Genomic DNA, 18,648 nt, shown 5'->3' with positions numbered 1-18,648 from the left:
ATTGGATGAATTTTGTAAAATAAATAATATATTACATTTGAAAATTGTTATTTTAAATTGTTTTACTGAGCATCAACTTTTACCAAAATATTGGGTAAAACGTCACTCAGCTGCAATTATTAAACTCCGATGAGCTTTTCTGTATTATTTGCATGTTAATATTTTCCATTTGTTAATGGCTTTATCAGTATTTTTTTGGCTTGGATGTTGTTAATAATAACTGGATGTTGCTGTCGCTTTTTTGCCTTTGTTTTGGTTGTGCCAAGGTTTTCATGAAATCTGCTCCAGCATTTTAGAATGAGATTAGCAGAACCAAGGAAGGAATTCTCCGATATAAGCCTTGGAAAAAGAATTATGCCTGAGTGCAGCTCAGAACTGCTGAGTGTGGTTGCTGTCTGGCTCCAGAATAGCGCAGATGTAGATATAAGGAATCTATGCATGGTGTTATTCTGAGAGCAGATCATTTCTGCACATTAAACAATTGTCTACATGTAAAACCACAATCAATGTATATTTTTGGTTAGAATTACTTTGTGTATAAATCACAAAAAGGTGATTTTTTAGTTTTTTTGTTCATGTAATGCACGTAAATGGGACTAGATCTGTCAATTTTCAGTATGACAAATATATCTATTTTTATTTATATATTATGAAAATTGTTGCCACGTGTCATGACCGAAATTCATTGACGTTGGGTGGCTTAATAAGACTTAGAATATAGCGCATGAGGATGGATACTTAAATGCTGTTTATGGATACTTAAACAACCCCAATCCCCATTGACTTTCACTATATGGGAAAGAACAGACAGGATATTGTTCGAAGATTTCAAAGATATGTCCCATGTAAAGTCGGAAAGGTTTGAAATGAAATGAGGGTGAACAAATCATTTTAAAAATCTATCAGTATGCTATTCTATTCCATTCTATTTTGTTCAGTCACTTTTACACCATTTATTCAAAAGTGTTTTACAGTGCATTTTATCAGTATGTGAAGTGTGAACTGAACCCATGGCCTTGGCAATGCTAGCACCACTAGTTGAGCTGCTTTTCTAAATATAACCTAAAGAACCTGATTTAACTGTGTTGTATTGAGTATTTGTATATTACGCCTTGTATAATTGTTTAAATACATCAACGCTCGCCTCCGTATTCCTGTCTCTTCACTCTGCCACTTTCCCTTTTCCTGCCTCTCACATCCATGTTTTCTCATCATCGCCATCCCACTGTTCCTCCCTCTCATCCTCCTCTTTCCATTCAAGAGATCTTTCACGACAAAAGCATCTGTGTATGTGTCAATGTAACCCCTGTCTGTTCTCCTCATTAATCAAAGCTCAGCTCCGCTGTCCCCATTATGACGTTCCGAGTTCAATCTATCACACAAAGGCCTATTTAAGAACAATGGAGAATTTGTAAACACTTTTAACAAGGAGAACAATGACAAAAAGTGATAACCCAGTGTTCCCAGTGCCCATGTTTGGGCTCAGTTTTTTTTTTTATTAATATATATCATTTTCTTTTGATATATTCATCAAAGACTCCTGAAAAAGAAAATGTATAAAGGTTTTCAAAGTTTTCACAAATTTGCAACAGAAATTATTCTTGAGCAGCAAATCAGCATATTCGAATGATTTCTGAAGGATCATGTGACACTGAAGACTGAAGTAATGATGCTGAAAATCCAGCTTTGCCATCACAGGAATAAATTAAATTTTAAAATATATTGAAATAGATGACAACAACACAGCATTAAAGTGCTCTTACACAAGACCTTACACTGGATCCTTTATGGCGGCTGTTACGTTAAGAGATTAGCTGATCTATGTACTGAGCTTTTAATGATCTATTATATAAGGGTACTTTTACATCTGGCTGTTATGGTTTAGATCTTCAGGGCTGATGTAACCAATTCGGAGCTCTTGCCAGGCCATCTGCAGGCTTGAATCACTTTAAAAGCAGAGATAAGTGCTTGCAGTGTCCTTTTTTGTTTTTTTACAAGCCATCCCATAAAAGAAAGAGGATGAGAGAACTAGAGATAAGGGAAAAGGATTTAAAGCAAAATTACTTGACCATTGCAATTCCATCCATCACTCATGGTTACCCAAGTGCTATCTTTTTTGAGGTATACAAGCCAACTGCTTTCACATTAAAATGGATGGATAAGAAATCCTGACTTCTTTAAAGGAGAAAGGAGATGGGGTCTAGTGCTGTGCTGGGTGGAATAGCAGATTTAACCATCACTAATTGTGTAATGAGAGCAGATTAGATTTAGTCCAGTGAAGGTTAGCAGCTGGTGACACACTGGAACCTTCTTTTTGTGCATGACTAGAGTGCCGCCACAACATCGTAAACAAGTTTTGGTGTGAAGTGTGAACTGCCGTTTAAGTCACAACAATGTGCTGTTGGCATTAAAAGGCCAGATAAAAAGGGGACATGTTGTTCACACACCATAGTTAGATATCTCAAGTTTAGCATGGCAACCTAGCAACCGTAAAATGTGTGACTGCCATGATGATAAAATAATTTACTCGTCTTCAAAAACAACCTAGAAAAACATTTAGCGCCAGGGAGTTTGAGAAGTCACGAATAGAAAATCCATAATGAAAGTCTTTCATCACATCGGACAAGTTAATGCGCTGTCACGTATTATATAAGAGGTTCTCAAATATAATGATTTATTCTTAGCTGACATAACTGCACTATTATGGACAAGCTCATCAAAACAAATAGCCCCTGTTAAACTCTCAAAAAACCATAATATCAATAACATCTGATTGTATTAACCTTTCTTTCCATGTCCTTAGCTAAATCATCCTGAGGGGAGACTGCGTTTTCATTTAATACCTGAAGGGGACGTAAATCTCATTTGACTGTTTTATTTCCATGGCCCTTTTTGGGGAGAATTTAGAGAAGGGAAAGTTGGAGAAAAAGGGAAACTGTACTCTTGCCAAGATTATGGCGGAGACTCAGTTTTGCTTTACTTCATGTGGGCCTTCAAGCACAAGAGATTTGTGTAAATGCATGTATGCTGTCTTTCTGTGGAATATATACACTGCTTCAGATGCAGCTTCTGTGCCGCCTTCACAGTTTAAAGATAGACTTATACAAGACAAAGATAATATAAAGTCAATACAATTTGTAAGTGGGGTAGATGAGCAAATGTATTGAAAACGTTTACTATAAGCTGCTCTAACTCAAGGTTTTCTATAAAAGAGAGAAACAATGGCAAAGTAGAACAAAAACACTCATGCCAGCTCAGCAACATATCTATACATACGACACTATGCATAACAATACCTAAAATACATGTGAAGAAACTTAAAATTGATTAAAAAAAAACATAATTATCATTATTATAAACAACCATTCATTTCAACCATTTCATACAGACAAGATACTAACATAAACAAAGCAAAATGAAATAACTTTTTTTAAACTAGTATAACTAGTTCAATTTTTACAAGATTTATAAGTTATATATAGAAAGGAACGAAAGAGTCATATGGTTTAAATCTGTGTATTACCTCCAGCATAGGCAGATCAGGGTCCAAATGCGTAAAACTATTTAAGACCACCGGACATCCATCTCCGGCCGCGATCTCCAGCTTCACCCCATCCCAAATGTTTTTAATTCTCCATGTGCTGGACTCAAACAAATCATCCAGAGACGTGGGTTTGACACCCAGAGCGTCCGACTGCATCCCCATAATGTAGACCATAACCGAAAGTCTGTCACCACTGTTTACGATGTATTATTTTATAACGAACTCCATATTCTGTCATTCATACTTTTGCTGTAGCAACGAGCGCTTGTCTGTATGGGCTCGGGTGAAGCACAGAAGGGAATACCCTGCCTGAGCCGCTAGGCCCCGCCCCTCGCGCTTCAGACAGAGCGCGCATGTGACCCCGCCCCTTCTATGACTAATCGTGATGTCAGGTTCCGGGAAACTCTGTTGTGAGCTACTAAAAATATTACATTTAATCGCTTGGTTATAACTTCACAGGCCATAAATAGACGGGTGTAACTGAAATAATTATGTGGCATTAATTAAACTATTACATGACTCATTATTTGTGTAGGCTATAAATAAGAGGATCTGCCCACATGTATCAAATTAAATAATACAAATAAAACTAAATATAATAATAACAACAATAATCAGTGCACTTAACTCTTCTATTGTCTCTAGATCATTTTTGACTATTTTTTTTTGTGAACCAGCCTTTGTGACACTGAAGATTATCTAAACAAAACAATAAAAACAGCATATTGCTTTCCGCAAATTGTACATATTTGGTTTGTTGTACATCTATGAATTTGACTAATATATATATATATATATATATATATATATATATATATATATATATATATATATATATATATATATATATATATATATATATGGAGGGCTCATGTTTAATGCTTACTGTAAAGATATCCAATAGTCAAATTGGAATGAAGTGGACTTTTCAACCTGGTTGCATAAACTGCTAAGACTACTAAGACTATACAAGCTAGTCATCCAATTTTAAGATGGTTCATAACTTTTTTTAATTAGTTACATAAAAGTTTAAGTTTAAGTTACATAAAAATGTAAATTGGTCTAATTTAATACTGAAGTAAGACGGATTACCCCTGACTAACTGCTAGTTGGTCATACTAGTTCTTAAGACAGTCTTAACATAATGGCTATGTTTATGCAACTGGCTGCTCATTTTAATACATTTTCAAATACTTTTCCTGATCCATACTTTTTTGGACAGCCACACTGCATATGAATAACCTAAAATGTAGGTTATTCATCATGTTTCTATCCAAAATATTTGTTGAGCTGCAACTTAATTACCACAAAAACACACAACCCTAGCATGCTCTTTCCAACACTATGACCCTGACTTGGGATACAAAACAAAAAATTCTGTCCTCATTTACTCACCCTCAAGTTGTTCCAAACCTGTATAAATGTCTTTGTTCTGCCGTACACAGAGGAAGATATTTGGAAGAATGTTCGTAACCAAGCAGTTCTCAGGCCCCATTGACTACCATAGTGATCTGCTTAGTTACCAACATTCTTCAAAATATTTTGTGTTCAGCAGAACAAAGACATCTGGAACATGATGACAGAATTTACGTTTGGGTGAACTATCCCTTGTAATACAACCTAATAGCGCCCTCTGATGGAAAATACTGGCAATACTCTTCTAGGATGACTGCAACCCTGACGCAAAGCTCATAAAGAAACTGAAACTCTCCAGATCCCAGAGGAATAGTGTTTCGAGAAAGAGCAGCAGCTGTGTGAGCCACCTGCTTTGGATAATGGTGTTTTCCCATACAAAATTCTCTCCGAGGTAACCATTATGATGATATAGTGAAATCTGACAAGACATCTGTTTGAAATGCAGTCTCATGTGCTATAGGAGCTGTGGAGATGCTTTCAAATGAGTCTACTTAACTTTAAGGTGCACTGAAATAATTTTGATTAAATGATTTACACTCACATTAGATTAAGAACCCAGAGAGACCAATCTTTTAGAAAAAGCTGTTTTATTTTCCACATGACCAGATTGTCATACAATTGTTTACTATAATTGTTAACAACAAATTATAATACCTACAGCCAGTACTCTAGGCACTTTACAATGCATAAACATAAAATTAGCACCTTAGTGAAACAAAGCAAACAATATAACAAACTCAATATCCATACAGCAACCAGGCCAATAGGTGTCAGTATAAAGTCCACCCATGCTAAGTGTAAACAAACTCGGCTATGGCGCGATTATTATTACATTTATATATTATTACCTTTATTCAGAATTCACATAAGCTTTTACTAATATTTCCCTGACCACTTCTGCTAATAGATTTGTGGCCATAATTCAAGGCGGCACAAACTGAACTGGATGTAAATAACCCTGGCTTCTGTGATTCAATTGAAACAGTTAGTTATGCTTGGCTGCCATGCAGAGAGATAGCAGGGAGATCACACAGAGTTATTATGTTGTAAATTCTCTGTGAACTCCTGGGTTTGAAATACCATCCAAATAAATCTTGCTACAAGAACATAAAATGCACACAAACTCCCTTATTTATTTTTTTAATTAACCCCTTCAGCAGACAGCAATTCAAAAAACATTTTCTTCCATATACATGGATCCATAGTGCATCATCCTATACACTTGCCACCAACTTGCGAACAGTTGTATGTATATAAAAATCCAAACCAAGATGGCCGACAGCCAGTCAGAAATGCCGAATTGCGCTGTAATATCCATCCATTCCTTCTATCCTAGGAGGCTCTTGCAGGTACATTTTTTTTTGTAGCATCACACAAGACAACATCTGAGGAGTCATTAATGTTAACGTTTCCAAGTATTGATTTTAGATTGGGAGGAAATCATACATCACAAGCCATATGGGTCTTCTGGGTCTTTTCTGACCCCAAAGGACATTTGCTCAAATTGAAAAAAATGTTCCCTTTGTCCAAATGACATGAGACTTTGTATGGTTGTCAACACTCTCTAGATCTACAAATAAAAAAATTAATTGGATTGATATCTTTTTTTTATGTTTGTTTGACAAAAAAAGTCACACTCAGGGTCTTTGGGGTCACTTAGAAAATGGACAAAATTGAACCTCAAAAACAGAAACAACACAGAACACGCATACAGAAATGAAGTGGCACACTTCCAACAATGCATAAAACATCCATAATGCAAAATGATCATGCTCACGCACGCACACACGCACACACGCACGCACGCACACACACACACATACACACACACACACACACACACACACAGGAATACATTTGTTATTGCTTGTTATTGCTGTTCAGTTCATTGCATTTTGATGTTCATGTTGTGTATTTTTTACTCAATATGTAATATAACTGTTCATTTCTGTTAATTTTTGTTCTGTTACAGTTAGTAACTGAAATGTAGATTACATTTGTAGAATTATAAATGAATGTTTGAAATAAATGATAAACTCTAAAGACTCCAACTTTTCTCTTTTTCAGGTTTGATTCTAAACATAATGTAACATCATTGAAAAAAAAAAAGAATTCAGTACAAAAAAATGCTAAACTTTGACAAAATTAATTAATTTTAATTGTTATAATTGTGATTTCATAACATTTAGATATGAATCCAACTGAAAAATACTTGTGAAAAGATGTCTTTCAGTCAGTCAAATAGCACATAGCAAATAGTGGAGCTTTGCAGCCATTTACTGGTAAAAGTAATTAAAAAAAATAACAAAAGTATTTTCCAAAAGATGGGCAAAATTCTTACACTAAACCATGTCAAATTATCCATGTAATCCCCAGGAATGAAAGTTAGAAATTTGGGTCTTTTATAAAGTGAATTTTACATAAAAAACTGATTTTGTGTGAAAATCCATTAAAAAATATTTTTAAATGTATTTATATAAATGTAAAAATGATTATAAATATTCCCAAAACTGCCCAGATGTTGAGTGAAAAACATTAATAAACAGAGTAAAATTACATTTGTTCTAAAAAAAACAATTGTTTTGTTACAAAAATAAATTTTGTTGCCTGGGATCTGTGGAGACCTGAAAGACCCTGAGTTTAATTCCCAAACGAAGACCGTACAAGGGTTAATCTACAATTCTACCACTGTGACTGTTGTTTTTAAAATGCTTCATCTGCAGTAACGTTTTGGCTGTAAGTAAATGTATTTGTGTTATTAGAATGTAATTTGCATTTACATAAAAAGGTAATATGATTACGTAATGTAGGTTACTTGTAAGGCATTACTTTACTCGTTAAATCAGAAAAGTAATTTGATTATGTGATACATGTTACTAGAGCTACGGAAGAAATGTGTCCATCTTGAACCATCAGAATTATCAGCTAATAAGGGTAAATTGAGTGTGAGCCTTTTCTGCATGGTCTGAGTTGGGGTTCCACAGAGTTGTACCTTCACCGGCTGTAGAGATGAAATTACATCCTCATGTTCTGCTATCAAACACTTGTTATGAAATTGACTACTGGTCAAACAGGAACTAACTGAATTGCGTTTGCAATATTTTGTGTTTATATTTTGTATACGTTTTCACATGATTTTAAATCATTTTATTAATTGATTTGTTAAAGACACACAATATTGCTGTATTTTTACTGTATTAGGTTTAATACAGTATCTCCTCAGTTAAAACCAAAAACGCATACTGTCCACTCAAGTGGACATCTGAAAATCTCTTTGAAAAATGTCTAAAAAGATAAAATAAATCGTATTTTTTCATGCCCTAAGAGCGATGAAAACAGAGAAATTCTGACTGAGGTTGTCATAATTTATGCATGAAAGGGTAAATAACTTTTAAATTTATATATTCATGCACTCTGTACCACTCCAAACTGTGAGAGATCAAATTAACTTGACATTTCTTGAGCAGCGAATCAGCATAGAATGATTTCTGAAGGATCATGTGACACTGAAGACATCACATGCCATCACAGGAATAAATTACATGTTAAAATATATTCACATAGAAAACAGTATTTCACAATGTTAATTTATTCAAATATATTGTATTAATCAGTCCATATACACACTACCATTCAAAAGTTTGGGGTCGATAGGATTTTTTTAGTCTTAAGTGTCTAATGCTCACCATGGCTGAATTTTTTTGGGATAAAAAATACAGTAAAAACAGTGTTGTGAAATATTATTACAGTTTAAACTAACTGTTTTCTATTTGAATATATTCTATGATTTATTCCTGTGATGGCAAAGCTGATTTTCAGCATCATTACTCCAGGCAGTGTCACATGATATTTCGGAAATTATTCTAATATGCTGACTTGGTGCCAAAGAACATTTCTTAATATTATCAATGTTAAAAAACAGCTGTGCCTGTGCTGCTTAATGTTTTTGTGTAATTCGTTTTATAAACAGTTATTTGGCCCTAAATGTCCTTGCAATGTTTTTCTTTAACAGAGATGACCCATGGCACCAAAACTTTGGGATTGCAGTAACATGTATACTTAGGCTAAGGCTATCCCTGCCGCAGCTGGAACTCAATTGCACAACCACTATTTGCGCTGCTCTCTACTGAAATTGATAGATAACAGCTTGTTGTTCTCTTACAGCACCAGCATGGTTTATAATTCTTTGGAGAAGCTTCATTTTATGTCTTTTGTCCTTTTGCCCAAACACACACAGTCAAAAACCAGGTGATTATAGGATCTAAAAGACATTTTCTATAATCCTTCCTACTATCGGGAATCATGGCCATCAGAGCTTTCACATAAATGTTAGCAAACAATGTTGACCCTGAACCCAGTCTCTTCTCCTAACAAGCCTGTGTCAACCTGAGAAAGGACACATGTACTTTGAGAGTACACAACTTCAAATGGGGACAAATGTAATGAGCCTGCAAACAAAGTGATTGTATATACTATTTCTTTTCCTTGTTACTCATCACTTTTTTTTTTTTTTTTAATTTTGAGGTGCTTACAACTCCAAAAAGATACACATAAATCTGAGTGATTACTTGGAATGTATTCAAAATTGGACTTCTATATGTTGTATTCTTTCTTTTTACCTTTGTTTACTTCATCAAAATAAAGAAAGACCCAGAAGAGAATAACACTTCTTACCCAGTGGAAAACACCTGAAAGATACTATCACAGCCAAGAACAGTTTAAAAGGTGCAGGAAGCAACTTGTCACTCATTGGTATCCATTCACACCTACACACAAACACTCCCGCCTTAAGGATGTCAAACTTTGCTATGATTTGAACAGAGTTCTCTAGAAACAGCCCACCATCTTCAACTGAAATCTCTTTGCATGCTCCAGGAACTGATTTTGAATATTTTTATAATGCCTTTGTGTGTAATCCCAGACATTAGTAACCTGCCAACTAAACCAATAACACTCCAGACAACATGATATTTGAAACATAATGTAATCATAAAAAATATTTTGACATTAATAGAATAAGATCAGCTGATAGCTTTATAGATCTAATACGACTAATTAGATACATTTGCAGACTATTAGAGAACAAATAAGTGGTTCTTACCTGTTTTCTGTCCTCTAAACCTTCCAAATCACAGAACAGGTCATCATTCACGTATACACAACCAAACCCACACCAGTGTATCAGTTGAACAAGTTGATCAATTCTGTCTTTCCAGCACATCACCTTCTGAATTGAGTCTTTGTAGCATAAACTGTAAGGGATCCTCAATCTTGTGACGGATACGAAGTGCAAAATTCCTCTCCCCATTTGCTGACCCCAAACTACTGGCCCTGTCTGACACGTGTGGACTCAAACAGCTGTATCAATACGCAGGGAACACGGTAACACAACTCTCACACTCTCAACTGTCTCTCACTGAAATGTTTCTCATAAGCTCTTCTATTAACACCTTCACGTTTACCAATGAATCATTTGTAATGCACAAGCATCCGGGATTTTATCTAGAATTCCCACCTAAAAGGAAAGTGCAAGTGAAGCAATCAAACAAAACCTGTGTGACAACTTTCTGTTCCAACAAGAAATCGAACCAAACCCTGTGAAGCAAATGTTCACATGATGCCACTGCAAAACACTTGAAATCATTTTACCCTGCATTGTTACCCTTCTTTAATGCCCCACACCAAACCATGTTTCTTTACCCAGTGACAATAATACTACTTATTTAAGTCAAACCATTTTTTAATAGAATGTCCCCACAATGGTGAAATCAGGTTTTCCTATCCTTGTGGGTGTGTTTGGTCTCAACAATCTAGGCAAAACACATTCTGTTAACTATAACTGTTTGATAGTTCAAACGAAGTCAAGGTATCGGATTGATGGGAAATAATGAAATATAAAATAATCACCGGATATGACAGTTTTTTAGGTTAGTGACATTACATTTTTGAAAGATATTCAGAGTTTTGATGTATTTAATAGCAAGAAAACTGTATTTCCACTATTTATTCTGCTAATTATGTGAAATATTCTATACTTATTGTCTGTACTTTATTTAGAGTCTTCACAGTTTTTACTGTTTTTCTGTGTGTTTTCTGTACAATTATTTGCGGATACTGCCATGCCATTATTTAAATGGGCAGTTCTTGGCTAGAATAAGCTGCGGTATGGATCGTCAAAGGTCTGGCTAGAGACAAAACCTGACCCACAAACACAGACCACAGGTGGATAGTGATGTTCAAGAGGACAGACCTTGTCAATGCCTGTCTATGAGGCTTAAAACAATGATGTTGTTATAACTGGCCAATGTGAAACAGCTCTCAATATGGAAGTGCAATCTAACAACAGCTGTAAGTATTGAACCTTGTTTTCAAAAATAGGTCAAAAACTTAATTCACTGACCTAATGTAGTATGTAAGCCCCTGATTCTTTTTTCACAGAGAGAGCTCACATACTTTCCTTTCTTGAGTGCCACAGAAACACCATTCTGTGGCTCGATTTATTACCCAGCTTAATTCTCTGGAGCTCAATTACAATTCTAAGGTGCTTTTACACTCAGAACTTGGCATTTAAAAGTGCTTTCTCCTCACGACTGAGGCCAAAAGAGAAACTATATCAAAAGCCCTGTCCAGTCAATGAATACAGACAGTCACTGGCTGAGACACGGATACAAGCCAATAAGATACCACTGTTGCCAAACATCACTGCTGAGAAGATTCTGATCATTAATAAAAAAAAGTGTTGTACTAAGTGTATTGACGTAAATTAATCTTTAGTGAGTTTAAAGTGCCCCTATTATGGTTTTTCAAATATTCCCTTTCATGCAGTGTGTAATAGATGTTCGTGAATGTAAACGTCGTGTTAAGTCGAAAGTGCACGATAAATAAAGTTATTGTTTCCCAAAATAAAGAATCGACTCTGAACCACCTAAACGAGTTGTCTGTAATTTGAATCCATGCATTTTAGTTCTCCGTCACTAGATAAGACATTTGCATAATGGCCATCTATGTTGTACGTTGCCCTCAAACGTCATTTTACAGACAACTGCTTCTCAAATCTTGGAGTTCAATGCGATATTCACAAAACGCTTGCCCTTGAAAGATGGGTCAATACCCAGTTTATTTGGACCAGCTTGCTCCTCAGAATCACAACCTGTAAGTATGAATAATTATTGATTTATATATTATATATTGAACGGGTGTTCAAAATACGTAGTTTTGTGTTTTATATTGTGTAAGTTTCCGGCTAACCGGCTAACTCACGTTATTACTGTTTTACTGAAATACTTCTGCTAATCAGCTGTGGGCCACTATTCCCTAAAACTGTGTCTATTAATGCAGATTGTCAGTCATTCTTACTAATTTGAGTAAATATTTAATATAAATATTGAGTAGTTATTCACGTTAGTCCTCAGTTCCTGTATATCCTTCATATGCACCGCAATAAATTAGAAATATACACATGGGTTTGTTGATGGACATACGCTTGTTAATGCTGATGGTGAGGAATTACAGTTACAACATCTCATAATGTACCTCAAAATGAGTAGTGTATTACTGAGAATTACAGAGACTCGCGCTCGGATTGGTATGGTAAAATCAACGCAATCGTTAATGTCTTTTTTGTGTACAATCGCTGAGGACTGAGGAAGCCTCCAGAGCTGTAGTTCAGTTATGGTAATGAGCGTTTAGCTTCCAACGCTTTTAAGCGGTAGACCAATCACAACAGACTGGGCCGTCTGGCCAATCAGAGCAGAGTAGCTCACGGAAAGGAGGGATTTGGAGAGACTGATTCATCCGTCGAGTTGTTTGAGAATCATTGAAAAATGGGGTTTGTGTAATGTATATTATGAGAAAATGAAAGTGTTTTTTAATGCATGTAAACATGTTGCAGGAGACCTCCAAAACTAAATTAGAAGCCTTTAAAATAGCATAATAGGGGCACTTTAAGATCAGATTTTGGTGGAGATCAATTTAAGGTGTTGAAGTACGACTTAAATTAGTTTACGGAATAGAGTACGGAATTGAGCATCCATGATAAAGAAAAAAAAAAACATCTGGTTGAAAACGGGCAACGTTTTTAGAAATGTACTCTGTATTCATGTTGGTTTCAGGTGGTTCTGAAAAACGTTTGCAAATTTTATTCAAATAAATTCAATAACAAAAAAGTTTTATTTTACGTACACTGTGAACAGATGTGAGTGTGCACATCTTAATATTTTCAAAAACATAAATAATAATAAAACATTTTTAAAAGTTTGTAAATATTTTTACAAGCATCATGGCTTATTAATTCAAAAATTATAAAATAAGTTTTGGGGGAGTCGCACCACATGATGTTTTACAACCTCAACTAGCCTTGTCTTGTCTTAAAAAGTAATTATGACAAATTATCTAATATTTTAAGAGACTTTTTGACCTTAACACACACAGCCATGATGGTCTGCATGGGTCATCTCAACATCTTTTTTTTTTTTTTTTTATAACATTCCATTCACATTTATTCAAGAAGATCCAAAACAAAACCCACAGGGCCAAACGTGGATCACATTAATTTCAAGATGACTCATAAAACTTGAAGCAGTTGCAGTGAAGTACTGAAGCGGACCATATAGCCTATAATATGCAATAAAGGAAGCCTCTGTAACCTAGACACACCACACCAGCAGAAGTGCTGACAAATAAAAACATCTGCTACTTAGCAAAAGTAGCATATCATCCATGAACATCTCTGGCCGAAATGTGCCACTGAAAAAAGAAAAGGAAAAAAAAAGCCAGATAGCCACGGGCAGCATACCAACAACATCCTGCTCCGCATGCCAAAAGTACAACTCACTACTGTGCGTAAGACATTCACAACTAACTCCAAACGCCGTTATCGATTAGTTGTAACCCGTTTAATGACGAGGAACAGTGTGAGTGGACATGCTTTGACCATGAAAACACTGTTGTTCCATACTGTCAGTTAAAGTCCTCACTGGTTCTAAGCCAACATGCATAAAAACAGCAGGATACAGCCAAAGGGTGAGTACATACTTGAACTAAATGAAAACACATGCACACAGACACGAACTCGCACCAGGTGATTCAAAACGAAACAACTGCAGTCTCTCTCTTACCAGATCATCCAGGATGGAGACAGGAAAATCAAACATGCACATCTTCACAGGCTGAGCCAGGGCTTTATGCAGGCTGAAAAGAGATTTGGGCTCCATCTTCCCCGATGGAGAGAGTGCAGGCTGCGGTCCAGGCGCCTGCTTCATATTAGGGGAATGCTGCGCCCCCTTCTCTGCTCTCATTGACACACAACTCCCTCCCTTCCTCCCTCTCTCCCTTTCAATCGTTCCCTTTCCAGAGTGAGTGCACAGGCGCTCACGCTCTCTTTCGTCTCTCTCTGTATTTCTCTGTACTAGTTACACACAGCACAAACAGGAACTTGCTGCTGCTGTCACTAACACTCTGTTGCCATCTACTTCTCTCGCCTCAGAAGACGGTAAGAAATCTGAAGAACTCGACCTCCTCCCAGTGCTTCCTTTTGCACATCGTCTCTGTCTCTAACAATCCCCTAACCATGTAAACACCCACACCCATACATGCAACGTAGATATGCAGGTACATCTCGCTTTAAAATGCAGTGTCTCTGCAGAACGGTGTCTCTCCCTCCCTCTCAAGCCAGCTGTGCATCACATTCAGTCCACGGCTATCGCTCACACTCCTGTTTTCCAGCTCAAGAAGATATAGTCGAGTTTGGCCGTGTGTTTTTCTGCCTTCTGCTGTGCTTTTCCCCAGGCGTGCCCCTCAGAGACCTTCTGTTTGTGTATCTGAGAGCGCTTCGGCAGTGGAAAAGTGCTCTCTGGCTCGTGTGCTCTGTCCATTTTGCACGGGCAACAAAAGTGTGTTCTCGCTCGCGTGACCAATCTGCCCAGTGACCTGTGCAACTGGGAGTCTGGATCCTTCAACACACACACACACACACACACACACACACACACACACACATACACACACAAATGGCAGACATACACTCAGATCCATTAAAGAGTTGAAAAAAATTGCACTGCCCTATCATTAAATCTAGGTCACAAAGCTTTTTCGTCCATAAAGAGCTGTCCTATACTAAAACAGCCTTGATGATAACAGTATATGAGACATTTCTCTTCTGCTCTGAGTGAGTTTGGGTATGTGCGCAAATGCCTTATGCTGGAACTGTTGGTATCAGCAACAGGACGACAAAGGCATAATCCCGAACAGCACACAGTTCAATATCAGAGGGTTGCATGTGATGATCATCTAATGGCAGACATAGTTGAGGACCATGGGGAGGTGGCACTCTATTATGAAAGCACAGACTGTGGGAACTGTTTTGAAATGCAGAGGATATCCTACGCAGCCATAGAGCGATGTGGTTGCCATGGAGACAGCAAACGCTCAACCTTTGAAAAGAGATGCCTAGAGGAACTGCAATAAAGCCCACAGAGACTGTATGGCTGACTTATTTGCACAAGAGCACCGTATGCCTCATCACAAAGATGTGTGCACAAAAGCAGTTTCTATTAAAAATATGTCACTGGTTTATACCCACCCCACACTTCAGTTGCATTCTGTAGTCTGCGTCACGTGACATTTAAAATTCAGTCCGAATATGCACTAACATGTCTAGCCTAGATTTGCCTCATTCCGTTCACGTCCAGACATGTGCAAGTTCTTGAGAACAACTTGGATGCTGGAAAATGACCTCTCATGGTGGCTTCAACGGTTCAAAGACTGAAAGAGACAGACCAAGAAATGTCAAACATTTTTGAATGTTTACTCAATTTTGTACAATTTTAAACGGGTCAATTTTATATATAATTTTTTTTTTTTAAAGAAATTAATACTTTTATTTAGCAAGGAAGCATAAAATGTATCAAAAGTGACTCCTCATCTGTTCTTCAGAAACTAAATCACCCATCCCATCACCAAATCAGTATATTAGAATGATTTCTGAAGGATCATGTGACACTGAAGACTGGAGTAATGATGCTGAAAATTCAGCTTTGCCATCACAGGAATAAATAAAATTTTAAATATATTACAATAGAAAACAGTTGTTATAAATAGTAATAATATTTCACAATATAAAAAAACTATATATTTAATCAAATAAATGCAGCCCAGGTGAGCACAAGAGACTTCTTTCAAAAACATTTTAACACAAACTTCTGAACAATAGTGTACACTAGGCTACTGTTCAATATGGTTGAATTAAAAAATCTCAACAAGCCAATAATCACTATAGTGCCAATATATTGTGATTCTCTAATTTATATAATGTTTTATGGAGCTACATAGAAAATCAATTAAAATAAGTATTACTGAATTACATTTTAACGTAAGAGATGGTTTAGCTGAACTTTAGCTTCAGTTGAACTTAACATTGTATTTTTGTTTAAGGCATAATGTTCTCACAAAAAGTTAGTAAGATCACTAAACAATTTCTGGACCCACTGCATTACAGTTGCAGTTCCCCTTTTAAGGACCCCTGCTTTAAAAAAAAAAAGAAATACACTCTCTAACTAAAAAGAACTGTGTGTTGGGTAGAATGAGAGATAACCGATAGGAAGCACAGCTTCTGTCTGAACACGCTCAGAGATCCAACTCCACACAAAGGCAAGGCAGGACAGGGCGGTGTTGGAAAGGAACTGTTGGAGCTGTCCGCTTTAATGTTCCACTCGGTCTCAGGACACTGGCAATGGAACCATGGAGAAACGTTACACGTAGATGGGAAAATTCTCTGTCAAGATACATTTTCCAAGGGCTGTACCTTGACAACCACATGTTTAAGCAGACTTTTCAAGCAGCATGAATACAGCTCCTCTGCTGTTAAGAATGGTTCTATTCAAATATATAATTTTGTAGACATCTAAAACGATACAGCCACAAGTCTTGCAAGATAAATCTGTTATGTGGCTCTACGGCAGTATATGTCATTGTCAATAACTGTAAGACCAGTGGGACATGCAGTGACATGATACACATCCTATTGCCAAAGAGGATGCCACAAGAATTCTGCATCCTCTTTATTGTGTAATGACTCGTTGATCATAACATGCTGTAAACAACTGTCTGCACGTTCTTAAAAAGCCTTTCCTATAACATCAGTTAAACAATGCTGTATCCCCCTTTCTCTGACGCAGTACATTTTCCTTTTGCCTGTTTCCATATCAGTATACACACACACACACACACACACACACACACACACACACACACACACACACACACACACACATACACACACAGAAAGAGGACACAGAGCGATTGAGAAATAAAAAAAAAGAATGAAAGCAATTGTGAAAATATAGCTGCAAGCAGCCATTATCGGGGCCAAGCGCAAAGAAGAAGACAAGACATGCCAAAATGGCTGGCAGTGTCAGATCAACTGCAGCAATGAGCAATTAAAGACCTATTAAGGTGATTTTAGGCAAAATATCTGTAAAATTATAAATACAGTCAATAATCATGATTTAATGATTTATCACTTTCAACCAATAGGTGGCACAGTTACGAAATTGATGTGGTGTGGTCAGAATAAGGGAACAATGACACATGCAAAGATTGGTGTCAATATATCAAAGCAGGGTGTCAATATAGTGTCAATATGTCATTGCAGAGATATAGCCTCAAGAAGCCTTTTCATTATGGACCACATGGCGGTGCTGTTTTGAAACCGTTTAAGTACCTTAAAGGCATGGTGCTGATGGCACATACCAAGTTTCGTAATGATACACCAATTCATTTGTAAAGCATAGCATTTTATATCATAATACTGCATTGTAGTAAATGGGAATTTCATGTTTTGTTCTATTATAGCACCACCAAGTGGCACAATCATCCCATTTTTTTATGTGTCCTCGGAGTGAGCCCATACATGTGTGTGTCAATTTTGGTGAAAATATCTCATTTCGTTTTGGAGCTATAGACATTTATATGGAAAAACACATGAAATATGACTGACACCTGACTTTGATTGGATTTTACACCCCCTTACTATCAATATTTTGACATTTGGGCATAAATGTATTGCTATAGACCTATGTTTCCGAACTTCTGAGGCTGGTTTCATCTCGATCGGACTAGCGGTTTCGAAGATATCAGTTAATGTTTTTAAAGCGCTAAATTATAACGCCGATAAATTATTACGCCGAAACTTAGCAAGTCTGGTATTGTTGGACTCGGCAAGGATTCAGGAGCCAAAAAAAGTTACTCCCATGAAAATAAGTCAAGCTCACCCAAAGTTATAAAATTCTCCACTAGGTGGCGCTGTTTCGAAACTTCTTGGGCTCATTCAGGGCATTATGTTGATGACCCAAACCGAGTTTCGCAACAATCCGTTCATGTGTTCATAAAATACAGCATTTTAGCACATAATTCAAAATGGCCGATATGGTAAAATTGAATATCAGACGACTCGGCATGCCGTCCTGAATCTAACGAGACTTTTATGATTTTTGGACAAATGGTTCAAAAGTTATAAGCAAAAAAAAAAAAAAAAATTGTATCTCTGGACCAGTAGGTGGCGCTGCGCCGAAACGCTGCATGTTGCCTCAGGTCATGCTTGTGATGACATGTACCAAGTTTGGTTTGAATACGATAAAGCGTTGCAGAGATATAGCCTTATGAGTTTTTTTGCAACCGCTACGTAAAATTTG

General features: G+C 36.6%; 1 protein-coding gene across 3 annotated transcripts in view; it reads right to left on the bottom strand.

Moving 5' to 3' along the window:
* Nucleotides 1–14,599, bottom strand: part of LOC307132763 (ral guanine nucleotide dissociation stimulator) — a 30,041-nt gene extending 15,442 nt beyond the window's left edge. The window contains exon 1 of one of the 3 annotated variants that reach the window (XM_079827303.1): nucleotides 14,077–14,599. In XM_079827303.1, the coding sequence (XP_079683429.1) occupies nucleotides 14,077–14,256 (180 nt within the window). In that variant the 5' untranslated portion in view covers nucleotides 14,257–14,599. Of the gene's footprint in view, nucleotides 1–3,523; nucleotides 3,820–10,061; nucleotides 10,438–14,076 lie in introns of those variants that run through there. The other 2 variants (XM_079827302.1, XM_079827301.1) reach the window with 2 other exon arrangements.
* Between the last annotated feature and the right edge of the window lie 4,049 nt (nucleotides 14,600–18,648).

The sequence above is a fragment of the Gobio gobio genome (genome assembly GCF_949357685.1).
Source record: "Gobio gobio genome assembly, chromosome: 10".
Lineage (NCBI taxonomy): Eukaryota > Metazoa > Chordata > Actinopteri > Cypriniformes > Gobionidae > Gobio > Gobio gobio.
This window is presented reverse-complemented; position numbering and strand designations above follow the sequence as displayed.